Below are 20,266 nucleotides of genomic sequence, written 5' to 3'. Positions count from 1 at the left end.
GTTTGGTCGTGACTCCCCGGCATCGCACTCCTGCGCAGCCGTACTTATCTCCCCTGTTGAGGGCAGAGCAAAGTACTGCAGTGCGCAGGCGCTGGGAGAGGTCAGAGAGGCCCTGCGCACTGCAGTACTTTAGGCTGTACTACAGTTTTGACTGCATTATAATTACATCATATCTTCAAAAGTTGAGTGCCTAGTTTCTTTATCACAGACACCATTATTAGGCCTGTAAATATCGTAATAACTAGGCCGCCCCATACTATCGAGTACTTGGGGGAGGAGGGCAATGGAGGAGCGAACTCTGTCACACCTTCTTAGATGCCTTGTTTGCAGCAAGTGGTTAAACTGCCAGGGTGTTTGTTGCAGCCGCTTCTGTCCAGTCCCTGCGGTGTACTTCTGTGTTCTGGGGCCCAAAAGAGTAAAAAAAAAAATTTAAACAATTGTTTGTGTGAAAAAATAAAATGTGTCTTCTGCTTTTTCCATGTTTTTTTCTTTTTACAAGAATTGTTGGAACCAATTTTCTTTAGAAACATTTTATTACCTGTTTTTTTTTTCTGGTCTCTTTCTTGTAATAAAGGAAAGCCTAAAGCCAGAAATAAACCCTTTAAAACACTGTACATGAGGATTTTGGGATTAGAGATGGGCGGACACCTGGATGTTTGGGTCCGGCGGGTTTGGCCGAACAGGTACAAAAAGTTTGGGTTCAGGTAACAGAACAGTACCCGAACCCGGAACCCATTCACTTGAATGGGGGACCTGAACATCCAGTGTTTGCTGCACTGTCATGTGCATGATAGCACGGCAAACACCCCTTCAGATCGGCAGGGAAATGCTCCCCGCCGGTCAGAGAGCCACGGTTCCCACGCTGTCAGAAGACAGTGGAAGCGCTCAGCTGTGATCAGAGGTATACAGTTTACCTCTGGTCACTGGTGTCAGCTGATGGGACTACTGCTCCCATCATCTGACACCTGTAGCCGCTAATTACAGTGAGAGCAGGAGCGGCGGATGGGAGTTTTCATCTTCTGCTGATAGTGCAGCATCATTCACCAGTGTTGACATCATTGAGGCTGGGCAGAACTTCGGTGACCTCAGGACCGTGGGAAAACGCCAGTGATGATGTCACTTTGGTCAGTGATGCTGCGCTCTCAGCATCTCATTCACCAGTGGTTTTCAGCCGGGGCGGTCACATCTTGGCACCGTCCAAATTGAAAACTAGCCCCCAGACATGGATTACGGCATGGGAGAGACCGACGGACAGGTATGGTATATTGTTTTATTTTATTTTTATTACAGGAAATCGAGGGCTTCACTGGGATTAGGCGTAATAATAAAAATGGAAAACTGTGATTAGGGTTATTTCAAATAAGAAAAAAACTTTCAAAGTAAATGTCTAGATACCAGTGGCGCTTGCTGTATTGGATTCCTGCAGCAGATAATGACACAGTACCACTTCTCTGCGTCGAAAGAAATTTTCTTTAAAAAATAAATAATCGTATATCCGCGCTGGAAATAATCCCTCTTTTATTACCGCTAATATTTAGGGGCACACCCACTATGGTCTACCACATATTACACGTCCTATATTGAGATTTACCTTATGATATACATTAAAATCTTCCAGATCTTCTAGCGACCACTGAATTGTCAGCAGAACAAATCTGGTAGGAATCAAATATATGCTAAGGGATACGGTTCTATTATGAAATATCTATCAATAAAATACATATGCTTTTCAATTATAGCATGTTAAGAACCTTAAACCCTCAGAGGGATTTCATAGAGGTAAAATTTCAATGTCGCTAGAAATTCTTTACCTCTTGTGGCTCAGTTAGCTCCTCCGTTCCGCAGTCTTTTTTCCAATAGTTCCTCATGCAGCAGATCAGGGTATTAGATCTTATTTCTTGGAAGCCGATGTATTCACGGTGAGAGTGCGGGTAGTGAGCACTGCCCCGGCCGGCGGCAGAACTCACCAAAGCCAGCACTTAGTCCTGTCAGCGTGGAGTAGATGCGCGCTGTAGAAGATAGCCGCTCGGTTCACTGACAGTGCAGGACCTTACGTGACGTCACGGTCACGTGATAGCACACGTGACTGGCTAGGGATAGTGCAAAGGACCAATTCCAACTAGTTTCGGAACAAACGTGTTCCTTCCTCAGGGATGGTCCCTCAGAGTATCTCTGCACTTTTTATCCACCTTCGCGATCACCTGACTCCTTTATTCATTAAACGCAAACAGTTCTATTTCACTGTTTAATCCCTTTGGCATTAAAGTATCCAGTTCAAATATCATGCGGCTTTCCTCTCTTGACATCTGTTTTATATAGTTGCCTTTTCGCCAACTTTTATTTACTATTTTTAGGCCCGTGATAATAGTCCCTTTTATTGAGCCCCCATGTTCGCTCAGGAAATGTTTTGATAATGGATGGCCTTGGAATTTCTTTTATATATATTCCTTAGATGTTCCTTTATTCTTGTCTGTAGGGGCCGCTTTGTTCTCCCTATATAGAGTTTATTACATGGGCACTTTATAGAATAAATCACTCCTTCGGTGTTACAGGATATGTGATCCTTGATTGTCCATTTATTTGGCCCATTTGAAATTGATAATTGTTTCTTATACTCTAATTGCTTGCATGGTTTACATTTACGGCATGGATAAAATCCTTGACATATACGGTAGGGAGGATTGATCATCGGGGCTTGTGGATTTGGGACCGTTGGAGCCACTTTATTCGCCAAATTATTGGCCTTTCTATATATAAACACTGGGTGCTCTGGTATTTTGTCACCTATAATTTTGTCTTCCCTTAGGATATCCCAGTGTTTGTTTACTATCTTTTTGAGCAGATGAGTATTGGTATTAAATTGTATAATTATCGGAACTGAGCGAACATGGGGGCTCAATAAAAGGGACTATTATCACGGGCCTAAAAATAGTAAATAAAAGTTGGCGAAAAGGCAACTATATAAAACAGATGTCAAGAGAGGAAAGCCGCATGATATTTGAACTGGATACTTTAATGCCAAAGGGATTAAACAGTGAAATAGAACTGTTTGCGTTTAATGAATAAAGAAGTCAGGTGATCGCGAAGGTGGATAAAAAGTGCAGAGATACTCTGAGGGACCATCCTTGTTCCGAAACTAGTTGGAATTGGTCCTTTGCACTATCCCTAGCCAGTCATGTGTGCTATCACGTGACCGTGACGTCACGTAAGGTCCTGCACTGTCAGTGAACCGAGCGGCTATCTTCTACAGCGCGCATCTACTCCACGTGATAGGACTAAGTGCTGGCTTTGGTGAGTTCTGCCGCCGGCCGGGGCAGTGCTCACTACCCGCACTCTCACCGTGAATACATCGGCTTCCAAGAAATAAGATCTAATACCCTGATCTGCTGCATGAGGAACTATTGGAAAAAAGATTGAGGAACGGAGGAGCTAACTGAGCCACAAGAGGTAAAGAGTTTCTAGCGACATTGAAATTTTACCTCTATGAAATCCATCTGAGGGTTTAACCCTGCTGTTCTGTTTAGATTTCACATACACTTGTACTGTTCCCGGTCATTTTTGACCGTCCTTATAAAATAATCATTTTTAGCTAATCTAAGTGGTTTTTTTAAACAGTTTTTGCACTATTATATTGCTTGTGAAGATGGTTGTTCAAATACCAGAAAAAAAAATAAATACAAAGCTTGTTTTATATTTTTTTTATATCCAAAAGGGAACATGGTATTTTTTCGATTTTTGTAAAAATTGATTATTTTTGCAGATAAAAAAAAAATCTTGATCTAAATGTTAACTATAAGTAATAATATCAAACATTATGTAGATATACTTTTTTCAAAGGCAAAAAAAAAAAAAAAAAGCTTTTTTCTCTATAAAATGGCAAAAAACGTTGTTTTTTATACACTTATACTGTTCCCGGTCATTTTTGACCGGACCTAACAAAGTTGTGATTTGTACCTAATTCAAGTGTTATTTGATTACCTGTTGCATTGTTTTACTGTATGTGAACATGGTTTTCAATAATCAGATGAAAAATTAAATCAAAAACTTTTATTTTTTGAATCAAATAAATTAACATTTTTTGCAATATTTGCTTCATATTGCACATAAAAACTTTTCTTTATTCTAAACTATATACAAACTTTTAAAAAAAAAAAGGTTTTTTGTCAAAAACAAATGATAAATGCGATCAATGTATTACTTGCATTGATCACATGTATAATTTACATGATGCTTGCACAAGTATTTTGCACATTTGCAACACATAATATTAGATTTATGGTTACTGGACGTTGGACAGAATGAGCATCTTTTTCGCTTGCAGCTGGTTGCGATGGTGGAAGCCGTTTCAGTATCAGTGGTGGTCGAAGCTGTTGGCTCGCCGTCTCCACCATGCTCTCGAATTTGTCGGGCCACTTTTTCTGCACTTTCATTTCTTGGATTTCGTGGCCGTGTTTTTACATATGGATTAGTGAGAGACTTCCCCAATTCCTCAATAAAAAGCCGTCGTTTGTGTAATTTTTTTTCTTGCCATTTGGGGTTTATTTCCCGCCACAATACAAAGGCATTATAGGCAGATACATCGATCAGGTTGTAAAAGAGAATCATAGGCCACCTATTTGTTTTTCTTTTACATGTATACGTGTCTACAAGCTGGTCTAATGTGTCAACAGCACCTTTAGTGGCGTTATAGTGAAGAATCATGTCTGGCTTTCTGTCATCTCTCTCACTTATTTTTGCATCATGGTGCATGGTGCTCATGAGGATAACTTGTTTATTTTTTTTGGGAACGTACGACACTACCGTAGTGTCCTTTGTAAAATAAAACATTGAACTGTGTACGTCTCTCTTATTGAGGATACCCTGTGGAAGTTCAGGTTTATTTTTTCGTACAGTACCCAGCATAGTTATATTGTTTTTTTGTAACATCTGCCCCAATTGGTAGGATGTGAAGAAATTGTCACAGGTAACGTTTCTCCCTTTGAGTCCATGGGTCAAGTCCAAAACTACCCTCATGCCTTGATTTTTTTCAGGTCTTTCTAGAGGGTTTTTTCCAATATATACTTGAACATTTGCAGCATATGATGTTTTACTGTCACACAGAGTCCAGATTTTTATACCGTATTTTGCTGGTTTACTTGGAATGTATTGCCTGAATGGGCACCTGCCTCTAAATGACACCAGCTGCTCATCAACAGTGACATTTTCTACGGTATTATAACATTTTGGGAGTATCTCGACCCATTTACTCCACAAATCCCTAATTGGGGCAAGTTTATCTGTGCTTCTTCTTTCAGATCTATCCGTTTTGTCATCAAACCGTAGAACTCTGGAAATTTCGTGGAATCTTTCTAAAGACATGGTGGCCCTAAATATATGGCGCCCCGTTTCCGAATTCCACAAACTTTTAGTGGACTCTCCATATGATTTGTATACTCCAGCTAATAGAAGTAACCCGATGTAAGCATTCATAGCCGTCACATCGAAGTTCTTCCATTTATCGCCATAAACCTTTTTTCCCTCAATGTTTGTCATTTGGATAAGTATATTTTGCATGGCTATATTTATGAATAATAGGAATGCCGATTGAATGTCATCAATTCTAGCAATTGCATATCTAGTGGGACCTGGAGTATCTGTGATGACATTTGATGAAGACCTTCTACCAGTCGGAGCAGGAGGCTGCAATTTCCAAACGACATCTTTGTTTTTTGAATTGATTTCTTGCGTCAGACCGGTTGTCGGGGTTTCCACATCAGATTCACCCTCAGAATCCGAGTTCTCGGCAATATCTTCATCCTCACTAATGTTGTCCTCCTCTTCGGAGACATTTTCAGGTGGGACATCCTCGTCTGTATCGGAGTCGTTTATAAACTCCTCCAATTCAGCTTGGGTGAAGTGTCTTCTTCTCATGCTGTAAGGCATCACTGTTGAATGAAAAAATAAAATATATCCATAAACAATGAATGAAAAAAAAAATCAAAACAATTTCGCAACAATACACACAATAATAATAATAATAATAATAATAATTTTTATTTATATAGCGCCAACATATTCCGCAGCGCTTTACAAATTATAGAGGGGACTTGTACATACAATAGACACTACAGCATAACAGAAATACAGTTCAAAACAGATACCAAGAGGAGTGAGGGCCCTGCTCGTAAGCTTACAAACTATGAGGAAAAGGGGAGACACGAGAGGTGGATGGTAACAATTGCTATAGTTATTCGGACCAGCCATAGTGTAAGGCTTGGGTGTTCATGTAAAGCTGCATGAACCAGTTAATTAATTTTTTTTTTTTTTTTTTTTTAATATAGGCCACACAGGGATCGTTAGGTTAATGCATTGAGGCGGTAGGCCAGTCTGAACAAATGAGTTTTTAGGGCACGCTTAAAACTGTGGGGATTGGGGATTAATCGTATTATCCTAGGTAGTGCATTCCAAAGAATCGGCGCAGCACGTGTAAAGTCTTGGAGACGGGAGTGGGAGGTTCTGATTATTGAGGATGCTAACCTGAGGTCATCAGCGGAGCGGAGGGCACGGGTAGGGTGGTAGACTGAGACCAGAGAGGAGATGTAGGGTGGTGCTGAGCCATGGAGTGCTTTGTGGATGAGGGTAGTAGTTTTGTACTGGATTCTTGAGTGGATGGGTAACCAGTGTAATGACTGGCACAAGGTAGAGGCATCAGTGTAACGGTTGGTGAGGAATATGATCCTGGCAGCAGCATTCAGGACAGATTGGAGCGGGGCAATAACGTCCCGTCACACATTGAGATATGCCCTGTGATTATGGTGCTGGAGCGTCGCAAACAAAAATGAGGCATGCACTCATTCTATCACAGCAGTGAAAATATGTACTCATAAGCAGACATTGAGTCTACACAACCCTAATGCTAATCCCCTATCATCCATTCTATCACAGCAGTGAGAATATGTACTCATAAGCAGACATTGAGTCTACACAACCCTAATGCTAACCCCCTATCATCCATTTTATCACAGCAGTGAGAATATTGAATAATTTTAGAATAAAATAATAATTTATCTGTAACATACCTGTAAAAATGGGACTTCAGAGCTCTGACGTCTGAACCTCTGCTCACTCTGTGTTGTCTCCAGCTGAACTGAAACTCTACACTGCTATGTTATCTGTCTACAGATAAGATCAGAGCAGACACCACCCTGCAGCAGGAAAAAGCTCACAGTACAACACTTTAGGTGAATTCTGCTTAGGACAGCATTGCACAGTGTAATACTGTACAACCAGCAAACACATGGAAAATCAGAAAATCATGATTTACAATATGAAATGTTGACAACTGAATGGAACTAGATCTATATGAACAGCAGGGTAAATAAAAACCAGTGAAATAAATTGCGCATAGCTATACTGGAAGCGAATCCGTCGGCTGTATCGCAACTTGAAAATGTTGGTATGTGTAAATCTTTTCTGACCAAAAGTAGTCAGATACATTGATAAATAGTAGTAGATGCAATATATAGTTCAAAATGAGGTGATAGCACCTTTATTTTTGTCAAAAATTGTCTGGAGAGCTGAATAAAGGCCTATCGGTCATTTTTGACCGAACAGTACAAGTGTAAAAAAAATTGTACCAAATAAAGTAAACAAAAATTAAAAAAAAAAAAAAATTCCCACAGAGAGTACCCCCCTAATGACGAAAAGTCAGGGAGCCTCAAGTCTCAGAATCACACGCTGAATTTTTATAACATTATAGAATTTCAAAAACGGTCATTTTTGACCTAACAGAACAGCAGGGTTAAGGTTCTTAACATGCTATAATTGAAAAGCATATGTATTTTATTGATAGATATTTCATAATAGAACCGTATCTCTTAGCATATATTTGTTTCCTACCAGATTTGTTCTGCTGACAATTCAGTGGTCGCTAGAAGATCTGGAAGATTTTAATGTGTATCATAAGGTAAATCTCAATATAGGACGTGTAATATGTGGTAGACCATAGTGGGTGTGCCCCTAAATATTAGCGGTAATAAAAGAGGGATTATTTCCAGCGCGGATATACGATTATTTATTTCAAATAAGACTTTATTCTGCCTGTGTCTTTACACTGTGTTCCAAATTATTATGCAAATTGGATTTAAGTGTCATAAAGATTTAATTGTTTTGTTTTTCAAATAAACTTGTGGATGGTATTGTGTCTCAGGGCTCAATAGATAACTGAAATCAATCTTAAACACGTGTGATAATTAGTTTTCCAGGTGATTCTAATTAAAGGAAAACTACTTAAAAATGATGTTCCACATTATTAAGCAGGCCAAAGGTTTCAAGCAATATGAGAAATAAAAAGGATCTCTCTGCTGCTGAAAAGCGTTAAATAGTGCAATGCCTTGGACAAGGTATGAAAAAATTAGATCCTTCACAAAAACTTTGTGATCATCATACTGTGAAGAGATTTGTGACTGAAACAGAGCACAGACAGAGTTCATGCAGATAAAGGCATAATGAGGAATGTTTCTGCCAGACAAATTCATTGGATTAAGAGAGCAGCTGCCAAAATACCATTACAAAGCAGCAAACAGTTATTTGAAGCTGGTGCCTCTGGAGTCCCTCGAACTTCAAGGTGTATGATCCTTCAAAGGCTTGCTGTGGTGCATAAACCTACTATTCGGCCACCCCTAAACAGTGTTCATGAGCAGAAACGGTTGCAGTGGGCTCAGACATACATGAAGACTAATTTTCAAACAGTCTTGTTTACTGATGAGTGTCGAGCAACCCTGGATGGTCCAGATGGATGGAGTAGTGGATGGTAGGTGGATGGCCACCATGTCGCAACAAGGCTGCGACGTCAGCAAGGAGGTGGAGAAATCATGTTTTGGGCCGGAGTCATGGGGAAACAGCTGGTGGGGCCCTTTAAGGTTCCTGAAGATGTGACAATGACCTCTGTAAAGTAAATAGCGTTTCTGACTGACAACTTTCTTCCATGGTATAAAAAGCAGAAACGTGTCTTCAAGAGCAAAATCATCTTCATGCTGACAATGCCCCATCTCATGCTGCAAATAATACCTCTGAGTCATTGGCTGCTAAGGGCATAAAAGGAGATAAACTCATGGTGTGGCCACCATCTTCCCCTGACCTCAACCCTATAGAAAACCTTTGGAGTATCATCCAGCACAAGATTTATGAGGGTGGGAGGCAGTTCACGTGACCACAGCAGTTCTGGGAAGCTATTCTGACTTCATGCAAAGACGTACAAGCAGAAACTCTCCAAAAACTCAAGAATGCAAGAATTGTGAAGGTGATATCAAAGAAGGGTTCCTATGTTAACATGTAACTTGGCCTGTTAGGAGGTTTTGAAGTTAAATAGCTTTTTTGTTCAGTGAATGTGACCTCCTAATGCTGCAAATTCCATAAATGAGCATTTTCAGATCTTTAAAACATATCAAATGTTTAGAAATTCTACTGTGCCTAATAATTTTGAACAGTGCATTTTGAGTTTTTATTCATTTTGGAGATTATACTGTTATCATTGGGAGGTTTCTTCAATAAAATTCGATGTATACTCTAACGGGTGATGACTTTTCTTAGACTGACTGTCATTTGCACCGACCATTTAGGAAAATCCGAGAAAAATGTCATCTGCATAATAATTTGGAACACAGTGTATTTAACATGTAACTATAGGATTAGTAATGGAGAGGTATCTTATAGACAACCCTCCATTACTAAGCCATGGGCTTGATGTCACCACACAATAGAAAGGTGACATAAACCCCACAAATATGAATCCCACTTGCCACCGCTACATCTAATAGATGCGCCTTTGCTTGGTGCTATTTTTGGGCTGGGGGGCTATATAAATGGCCCCTTACCAGTTTGAGAATATCAGCCCCCAGCTGTGAGCTTTAGCAAGGCTGGTTTTCAAAAATAAGGGGGGGGACCACACACTGTTTTTTCAAAATATTTATTTAAATACCGTATTTTCCCGACTATAAGACGCACTTTTTCCCCCCAAAAAAGGGGGGGAAATGGGAAGTGCGTGTTATAGTTGGAATACAGGCTTACCGGCAGTGGTGTGGCAGCGGCAGAGGTACAGCGGCGGCAGAGGTGCAGGGATGAGGAGGCGGTATGGCGTGAGCGGGGTCCCTTCCACAGGTGAGGTGACGGAGCAGCCCGGTAAGTAGCAGAGCCGGGTGAATCATGGCGTTATCGGTGGTGGCTGCCATCTTCCTGAGGCCGTGAGTGCGCAGATTGAGTGCTATGCTTCCCGGGGCTTCAGGAAAATGGCCGCGGGAGGCCGCGCGTGCGCAGATGGAGATCGCGGTGGCCATTTTCCTGAAGCCGAGTTTGCAGATTTAGATCTCGGCTTTAGGAAAATGGCCGCCGTGATCTCCATCTGCGCACGCGCGGCCTCCCGTGGTCATTTTCCTGAAGCCCCGGGAAGCAGAGCACTCCATCTGCGCACGCGCGGCCTCAGGAAGATGGCCCCCGCCACCGATAAACTGGTAATTAACCCGGCTCTGCTGCTCAAATTGGAATGGATACTGGGCCGCTGCGTAGCCTCACCTGTGGAAGGGAACCTGCTCATGCTATATCGCTCATTATCCCCGCACCTCTGCGGTCGCCACACCACTGCTGCAACCCCCCCATGGACACCAGGCCGTGGTGTCGCCAACCTAAGCAGGAAGGGACCCTGCTCAGGTGCACTCCGTACTGCATCACCCCACCTCTGCCGACACCATGCCTCCTGTGACCGTGCTCTGCCACCGCCAGCCCTCAGGTAAGATACTGTAAATTCGGACAATAAGACGGACCCCCATCTTATAAAAAATCTTTTTTTCTGCAATTTTCACACCAAATTTGGGGTGTGTCTTATGGTCCAGTGCGTCTTATAGTCCAAAAAATACGGTAATTAAAGAAAACAGCATGGGCTCCTCGTTATTCTTCCTATCTAGCCTTGTTGAAGCTGACAGCTGAGGGTTGCAGCCCCCAGCTGTGAGTTGTGTCTGGCTGGTTAGCAAAAATACAGGAGAACCCACGAGTTTTTTTTTTTTAAATTATTTATTTGCAGCGCAGGAGCAGCTAATGAATACTGCCATCCGCCACTCCTGCTCTCACTGTAATTAGCAGCTGCAGGTATCAGATGATGGGAGCAGTAGTCCCATCAGCTGACACCAGTGACCAGAGGTAAACTTTATACCTCCGATCACAGCTGAGCGCTGCCGCTGTCTTTTGGCTGCGTGGGAACCGTGGCTCTCTGACCGGCGAGGAGGATTTCGCCATCGATCCGAAGCGGTGTTTGCCACGCTGTCATGCACATGACAGCGCAGCAAACACCCGGTGTTCCGAACCTGAACAGTAACACGGACTTCCTGGTGAAGTCCGTGTTCTGTGTGTGAATCAGACCTGAGATCTAACGTGATAGAAGATTACAGTGCGGTGAAAACGGGAAACCTTCATATAGACGGCCGGTGGTGATGGAGTCAGTGACGGACTCCGGCCAAATATGTTTCTAGAGCCGTAGTAGAAGATGATGATGTCGTCCTCATCATGAAGTAGTTATTTCTCCTGTCACGTGTAATGAATATCTCCTGCATTATTGCTAAGGCTACTTTCACACTAGCGTTAACTGCAATACGTCGCAATGCGTCGTTTATGGGAAAAAATGCATCCTGCAAAGTTGTTTGCAGGATGCGTTTTTGCCCCATAGATTAACATTAGCGACGCATTGCCACACATCGCAACCGTCGTGTGACGGTTGCGCCGTTTTGTGGCGGACCGTCGGGAGCAAAAAACGCTGCATGTAACGTTCTTTGCTGCCGACGGACCGCTTTTCCGACCGCGCATTCGCGGCCGGAACTCCTCCCCCACCTCCACGCACCTCACAATGGGGCAGCGGATGCGATGAAAATCTGCATCCGCTGCACCCGTTGTGCGGCGCAAACAACGCTAGCGTCGGTAACCTAGGCCCGACGCACTGTGACGGGCCGAGCCCGACGCTAGTGTGAAAGTAGCCTAATGCTGATTCCAGTGTCGGTAAATGAGACGAGAATCAGCGTTATGGAAGCTGAGTCTATGAGGAACGTATTCAGCTGCCGACTCCGAGGGAGAAACTGCTTGTTGTCTGTGGCCTAAATATATAGGTTTTATTAGTAGATGTAAAGAAGAAAACTAAATACTGTAAAATAATAAATCTACTCATATGTTTCCCTTATTATCTCCAGTAATTGTATTATTACACAGGACTTTTATGATGTTACATCGGCTCATCTTCTTCTCATTCAGGTCTCTACAATATCGGATCCTCTCAGTGAAGATCTTCTACATAAGAAAATTTTCCTGATTTACCCATCAAAGATGAATATGGACAGAGACAAGATGGTGGAGAGGATATTACACCTCACCCTAGAGATCCTCTTCCGGCTTACTGGAGAGGTGAGAGATTCTGATGACATCACATTACATCATTCTTATCTATGGGAATAAGAGATGGACAGAACTGGAGAGGTGAGGACTCTGGAAATGTCTGTAGTGAGATTTATTAATGTGTCTCTCCATAACCAGGATTACACAGTAGTGAAGAAGACCTCTAGTGAGCGCTGTCAGGGCCCCGTGTCTGAGGGATGGGGAAGACCCCTGAGCCCAATCACGGGGCCTCCACCTCACCCCCTGATACATGAGGACATCAATGAGCAGAAGATCCTAGAACTCACCTACAAGATGATTGAGCTGCTGACTGGAGAGGTGACACTGCTGGGAATGCTGGGACATTATACAGTAACACTATGAAGGGATCGGGGGATGACGGTATCATTGTATGTGTCAGATTCCTATAAGGTGTCAGGATGTCTCCGTCTATTTCTCCATGGAGGAGTGGGAGTATTTAGAAGGACACAAAGATCTGTATAAGGACGTCATGATGGAGGTTCCCCAGCCCCTCACATCACCAGGTAATAGACAGAACTAAATACACACGGCCTATAATTATCTGTATGTAAAGAATGAATTCAGTCCCTGTATGTGTTTCCTCCAGATCTATCCAGTAAGAGGACAACACCAGAGAGATGTCCCCGTCCTCTTCTTCCACAGGACTGTAAACAAGAAGATCCCAATGTTCCTCAGGATCATCAGGTAGATGGAGAGAAGGTGTCGTGAGATCTCCCCTATGATGTGTAGATGGCTGTGAAGGTCTTGTGTTCAGTCTTGTTTTATCCACCAGTATTATATGTTTTATACTTGTGTAATGAGAACGGTGGAGATGGCAGGATTAGAGCTGATCATAGATGTGACTTCTCCATCTGTCTGTGACTTTTACAATATTTGTTTCAGGGTGAAGATCTGACCCATATTAATACTACAGAGTCATATGTGAGGGGTGATGAGCGGTGTAAGGAGATTCCTACATATGACTACCCAGGTGAGTAGTGACCACTAAATGCAGAGAAGTCACAGATTCTTCTCAGTCACCGTCTGTGGCTGCTTTATCGGTGGTGTAGTCCGGCAGTATTACCATGATCACCATTTTGCCTCTAGACCACAACATTCTCCTCCACCCAAAACTGTTCAAATGACTTTAGGCATTGAAAGCCTTTTTCTATAGAACTTACAACCTAAGATCCACCTACCCCCTGGGATTAGAAGACACAGATAGTTATCTGCCCCGATCTGTAAACTACAAAGCCAAATGACAGCATACGTAGAATGTGCTGACAAATTAGAAAATCACTTGAAGAAAAGTATTATGATGGGTCTGTAAGAGAAAGCGAAGGGTAATGATGCTGTTGGCTTCCTAGATCCCTGATATCTTATTGGATGAATCTTCCTTCTCTCCCTTCTGTGCTGCTGATTATTATCATATGGTCCCTACAAGACAAGGTCCAGTCTTTCTGGCCAAACTTTGCTTTTAGGGTCGACAACATTGAATGTGCAGTGAGGCCAAGTGTGAATTTCTGTACAATAACAGCAGAGTTTCCCTTTATCCTGAATTTTCAATTTGTATTAAAACTAACTAATTTCAAGGAGGATTGTGATAAACTACATAAAACCATTACACCTGTGCCATGATATATCTCTAAGCCAGTGTTTCTCAACTCCAGTCCTCAAGACCCACCAACAGGTCATGTTTTCAAGATTTCCTTAACATTGTACAGGTGATGGAATTAATGCTTGAGCGGTTGATGAATTATCACCTGTGGAATACTAAGGGTATCCTGAAAACTTGGACCTGTTGGTGGGTCTTGAGGACAGGAGTTGAGAAACACTGCTCTAAGCTGTGTGTGGCTGATGGCTGTAATATACATTTATTCACGCCTTCAGGAGATATGTTGGCTCGAGCCCTGGTTTCATGGATTCACTCCATGTCATAAATTGCATTGTTCTCGATCCTAAGGGTATGTGCACGCGGTTTTGACGCTTTTTTTGCACGTTTTTTTTTTGCGTTTTTTTCCCAATGCATAGAATAGCGGGAAAAACGCGAAAAATCCGCAAAATTAATGAATATGCTGCTTTTTTTTACTGCAATGCGTTTTTTTGGCGGAAAGAAGCGCATCATGTGCACAAAAATTGCAGAATGCATTCTAAATGATAGGATGCATATGTCTGCAGTTTGTAATGCGTTTTTATCGCGAAAAAACGCGAAAGAAAACACAAAAAACCTGAACGTGTGCACATACCCTTAGGAATTCAGATTACTGCACAATCTCTCCTGAAATGGGGAGCAATAGTATTTTATCTAATCTTCTGATCAGGACACACAGTATCTCCAATGGTCCACCATAAATGAGTGCAACTCCGGTTTACTGTTGAAGTTCTTCCCTCGTACATACGTTGTTGTTGGGAATGTAGCATAAAATAAAAAAATGTGTTGTGTTTTTTTTTACCTGTTCATTATGTATGATAGTTTGATTGTGGTGGGATTGTCCTGTCTCACTTATGTGCAGGGCTGGCGGTAGCACCTGGCACACCGAGCAAGTGCCGGGGCCCATTTTGACAAGTGTGACCAACTTTTTACTATTGATGCTGCCTATGCAGCATCAATAGTAAAAAGATATAATGATAACCCCTTTCTTACATCTGACGTACTATCCCGTCGTAGTGGTATGGGCGCGTATGACCACCAACGGGATAGTACGTCATCACCGATCAGCCGTTCTCATGGGGGAGCGCGGCCGATTGGGGCCGGGTGTCAGCTGACTATCGCAGCTGACATCCAGCACTATGTGCCAGGAGAGGTCACGGACTGCTCCTGGCACATTACTTCCCGGAACACTGCGATCAAACATGATCGCAGCATTTCGGTGGCAAAGGGAAGCATCGTGCAGGGAGGGGGCTCCCTGCGTGCTTCCCTGAGACCCTCGGAGCAAAGCGATGTGATCGCGTTGCTCCGAGGATCTCCTACCTCCTCCTCCCTGCAGGCCCAGATCCAAAATGGCCGTGGGGGGCCTTCCGGGTCCTGCAGTGGCTTGCAAGGTGGCTTGCATGTGCCTGCTGAGAGCAGGCGCAGGGAAGCCTACCTGCAGTGCCTGTGTGATCACTGATCTGACACAGTGCATTGCAAAGTGTCAGATCAGCGATCTGACACTATAGTATAATGTCCCCCCCTGGGGCAATGTTACAAAGTAAAAAAATATATATATATTTACACGTGTAAAAAAAAAAAGAATCCTAAATAAAGAAAAAAATATATAGTTATATGGAAAAGTTTGGGCACCCCTATTAATCTTAAGCTTGATGTTTTATAAAAATTGTTTTTTTTTGCAACAGCTATTTCAGTTTCATATATCTAATAACTGTTGGACACAGTAATGTTTCTGCCTTGAAATGAGGTTTACTGTACTAACAGAAAATGTGCAATCTGCATTCAAACAAAATTTGACAGGTGCATAAGTATGGGCACCCCACCAGAAAAGTGACATTAATATTTAATAGATCCTCCTTTTGCAAAAATAACAGCCTCTAGTCGCTCCCTGTTGCTTTTAATGAGTCCCTGGATCCTGGATGAAGGTATTTTTGACCATTCCTCTTTACAAATCAATTCCAGTTCAGTTAAGTTTGATGGTCGCCGAGCATAGACAGCCCTCTTCAAATGATCCTACAGATGTTCAATGATATTCAGGTCTGGGGACTGGGACGGCCATTCCAGAACAGTGTAATTGTTCCTCTGCATGAATGCCTGAGTAGATTTGGAGCGGTGTTTTGGATCATTGTCTTGCTGAAAGATCCATCCCCTGCGTAACTACAACTTTGTCACCGATTCATGAACATTATTGTCAAGAATCTGCTGATACTGAGAGGAATCCATGCGTCCCTCAACTTTAACAAGATTCCCGGTGCCGGCATTGGCCACACAGCCCCAAAGCATGATGGAACCTCCACCAAATTTTACTGTGGGTAGCAAGTGTTTTTCCTGGAATGCTGTGTGTTTTGGCCGCCATGCATAACGCCTTTATGTATGACCAAACAACTCAATCTTGGTTTCATCAGTCCACAGGACCTTCTTCCAAAAAGAAATTGGCTTCTCCAAATGTGCTTTTACATACCTCAGCCGACTCTGTTTGTGGCGTGCTTGCAGAAACGGCTTCTTTCGCATCACTCTCCCATACAGCTTCTCCTTGTGCAAAGTGCGTTGTATAGTTGACTGATGCACAGTGACACCATCTGCAGCAAGTTGATGCTGCAACTCTCTAGAGGTGGTCTGAGGATTGTCCTTGACTGATCTCACCATTCTTCTCTGCCTTTCTGATGTTTTTCTTGGCCTGCCACTTCTGGCCTTAACAAGAACTGTACCTGTGCTCTTCCATTTCCTTACGATGTTCCTCACAGTGAAAATTGACAGGTTAAATCTCTGAGACCGCTTTTTGTATCCTTCCCCTAACATAGTAACATAGTTAGTAAGGCCGAAAAAAGACATTTGTCCATCCAGTTCAGCCTATATTCCATCATAATAACCTGAACAACTATGTTGAATAATCTTTGTTTTCAGATCATTAGACAGTTGTTTTAAGGAGCCCATGATGCCACTCTTCAGAGGAGATTCAAACAGGAGAACAACTTGCAAGTGGCCACTTTAAGTAGCTTTTCTCATGATTGCATACACCTGGCTATGAAGTTCAAAGCTCAATGAGGTTAGAAAATCAAAAAACGTGCTTTAGTAAGTCAGTAAAAAGTAGGTAGGAGTATTTACAACAAGAAAATGATAAGGGTGCCCATACTTATGCACCTGTCAAATTTTGTTTGAATGCAGATTGCACATTTTCTGTTAGTACAATAAACCTCATTTCAAGGCAGAAACATTACTGTGTCCAACAGTTATTAGATATATGAAACTGAAATAGCTGTTGCAAAGAAAAACAATTTTCATAAAACATTAAGCTTAAGATTAATTGGGGTGCCCAAACTTTTTCATATAACTGTATGTATACAGTACAGACCAAAAGTTTGGACACACCTTCCCATTTATAGATTTTTCTATATATTCATGACTATGAAAATTGTACAGTCACACTGAATGCATCAAAACTATGAATTAACACATGTGGAATTATATACTTAATTTAAGTTGTTTCACACTTTTTTGTTATGTCTTATATTCTAGGTTCTTCAAAGTAGCCACCTTTTGCTTTGATGACTGCTTTGCACACTCTTGGCATTCTCTTGATGATCTTCAAGAGGTAGTCACCGGGAATGGTCTTCCAACAATCTTGAAGGAGTTCCCAGAGATGCTTAGCACTTGTTGGCCCTTTTGCCTTCACTCTGCGGTCCAGCTCACCCCAAACCATCACAATTAGGTTCAGGTCTGGTGACTTTGGAGGCCAGGTCATCTGGCGTAGCACCCCGTCACTCTCCTTCTTGGTCAAATAGCCCTTACACAGCCTGGAGGTGTGTTTGGGGTCATTGTCCTGTTGAAAAATAAATGATGGTCCAACTAAACATAAACCGGATGGAATAGCATGCCGCTGCTCTGGTAGCCATGCTGTTTCAGTATGCCTTCAATTTTGAATAAATCCCCAACAGTGTCACCAGCAAAGCTTCCCCACACCATCACACCTCCTCCTCCATGCTTCACGGTGGGAACCAGGCATGTAGAGTCCATCCGTTCATCTTTTCTGCGTCACACAAAGACACGGTGGTTGGAAACAAAGATCTCAAATTTAGACTCATCAGACCAAAGCACAGATTTCCACTGGTCTAATGTCCATTCCTTGTGTTCCTTAGCCCAAACAAGTCTCTTCTGCTTGTTGCCTGTCCTTGGCAGTGGTTTCTTAGCATCTATTTTACCATGAAGGCCTGCTGTACATAGTCTCCTCTTAACAGTTGTTGTAGAGATGTGTCTCCTGCTAGATCTCTCTGTGGCATTGACCTGGTCTCTAATCTGAGCTGCTGTTAACCTGCGATTTCTGAGGCTGGTGACTCGGGTAAACTTATCCTCAGAAGCAGAGGTGACTCTTGGTCTTCCTTTCTTGGGGCGGTCCTCATGTGAGCCAGTTTCTTTGTAGCGCTTGATGGTTTTTGCCACTGCACTTGGGGGACACTTTCAAAGTTTTCCCAATTTTTCTTGCCATAATACAATTTCTAACAGTCTATTCAGTAGGACTCTCAGCTGTGTATCCACCAGACTTCTGCACAACATAACTGATGGTCCCAACCCCATTTATAAGGCAAGAAATCCCACTTATTAAACCTGACAGGGCACACCTGTGATGTGAAAACCATTCCCAGTGACTACCTTTTGAAGCTTATCAAGAGAATGCCAAGATTGTGCAAAGCAGTCATCAAAGCAAAAGGTGGCTACTTTAAAGAAACTAGAATATAAGACATATTTTCAGTTGTTTCACACTTTTTTGTTAAGTATATAATTCCACATGTGTTAATTCATAGTTTTGATGCCTTCACTGTGATTGTACAATTTTCATAGTCATGAAAATACAGAAAAATCTTTAAATGAGGTGTGTCCAAACTTTTGGTCTGTACTGTATATTGTTCCAATAAATAGATTTCTTTGTCTAAATAAAGAAAAACAATAAAAGTACACATATTTAGTATCGCCGCGTCCGTAGCGACCCGGCCTATAAAACTGTCCCACTAGTTAACCCCTTCAGTGATCACCATATAAAAAAACGAGGCAAAAAACAACGCTTTATTATCATACCGCCTAACAAAAAGTGCAATAACATACGACCAAAAAGAGGGATATAAAAATCATGGTACCGCTGAAAACGTCTTTGCGTCCTGTAAAAAACAAGCTGCCATACAGCATCATCAACGAAAAAATAAAAAAGTTAGTCCTCAGAATACAGCGATGCAAAAATAATTATTTTTTATATAACATAGATTTTATCGTATAAAAGCGCCAAAACATAAAAAAATATATAAATGAGGTATCGCTGTAATCGTACTGACCCGAAGAATAAAACTGCTTTATCAATTTTATCAAACGTGGAACGGTATAAGCGCCCCCCCCCCCCCCCCCCAAAGAAATTCACGAATTACTGGGGTTTTTTTTCACTCTGCCTCACAAAAATCGGAATAAAAAGCAATCAAAAAATGTCATGATCACGGAAATGTTACCAATAAAAACGTCAACTCGTCTCGCAAACAAAATAGACCTCACATGACTCTGTGGAAAATATGGAAAAATTATAGCTCTCAAAATGTGGAGATGCAAAAACTATTTTTTACATTTGTCGGGGTCGTCACGACAATATCCTTCCTTCACCAGTCATTCCAAATCAAATTATGTGAGCATTGGTACCGGATAAGAATGATTCAGACAAAGGCTGGTTCAATCTCAGTGTATGCTCGTGCTTCCACACGTAGTGGCAACGTCACAGCAACTGAACTCTTTATTTCATATACCCAACATTATATGGTCCATTGGGGGAAGGTGTGCAGAGGGCGGGGTTAGGCGGGGTTTAAGCAGTATGTCTAGTATTCAGTCTCTCTGGTTGGTCCTGACGTCATCTGATGGATCCTCCTGTCTCCACGTCACTTTAAGTTTCGACTTCAACAGAAATGATACTTGGCTTCTGGAATATGAAACTTGCTTCTCATCAGAAGCAGAATTAGGGCAAAGGTGAATACTGGCAGCCATGTTAAATACAGTTACATTTGCATTAGCAAGCAAAGGGAAAAAACTTATTGTTTCACAGCATAAATATATAAAAGTACAAAAGTGTATAAAGATATATATTTTCACCTTGACAATCCCCCCTAAACACTAAGTTTTTCCCTAAAAACAAAGATCCTTCGAGACTGTCCATGTGATGGGGAAAGGGGAGATGGATTT

General features: G+C 42.1%; 1 protein-coding gene across 1 annotated transcript in view; it reads left to right on the top strand.

Annotated features, from left to right (window-relative positions):
- Positions 1-20,266, top strand: part of LOC138663261 (zinc finger protein 585A-like) — a 96,389-nt gene that overhangs the window by 33,433 nt on the left and 42,690 nt on the right. The window contains exons 7-11 of the mRNA XM_069749433.1: positions 12,268-12,417; positions 12,547-12,726; positions 12,809-12,932; positions 13,016-13,113; positions 13,312-13,399. Of these exons, the coding sequence (XP_069605534.1) occupies positions 12,268-12,417; positions 12,547-12,726; positions 12,809-12,932; positions 13,016-13,113; positions 13,312-13,399 (640 nt within the window). The remainder of the gene's footprint in view (positions 1-12,267; positions 12,418-12,546; positions 12,727-12,808; positions 12,933-13,015; positions 13,114-13,311; positions 13,400-20,266) is intronic.

Source organism: Ranitomeya imitator, chromosome 2 (assembly GCF_032444005.1).
Source record: "Ranitomeya imitator isolate aRanImi1 chromosome 2, aRanImi1.pri, whole genome shotgun sequence".
Classification (NCBI taxonomy): domain Eukaryota; kingdom Metazoa; phylum Chordata; class Amphibia; order Anura; family Dendrobatidae; genus Ranitomeya; species Ranitomeya imitator.
This window is presented reverse-complemented; position numbering and strand designations above follow the sequence as displayed.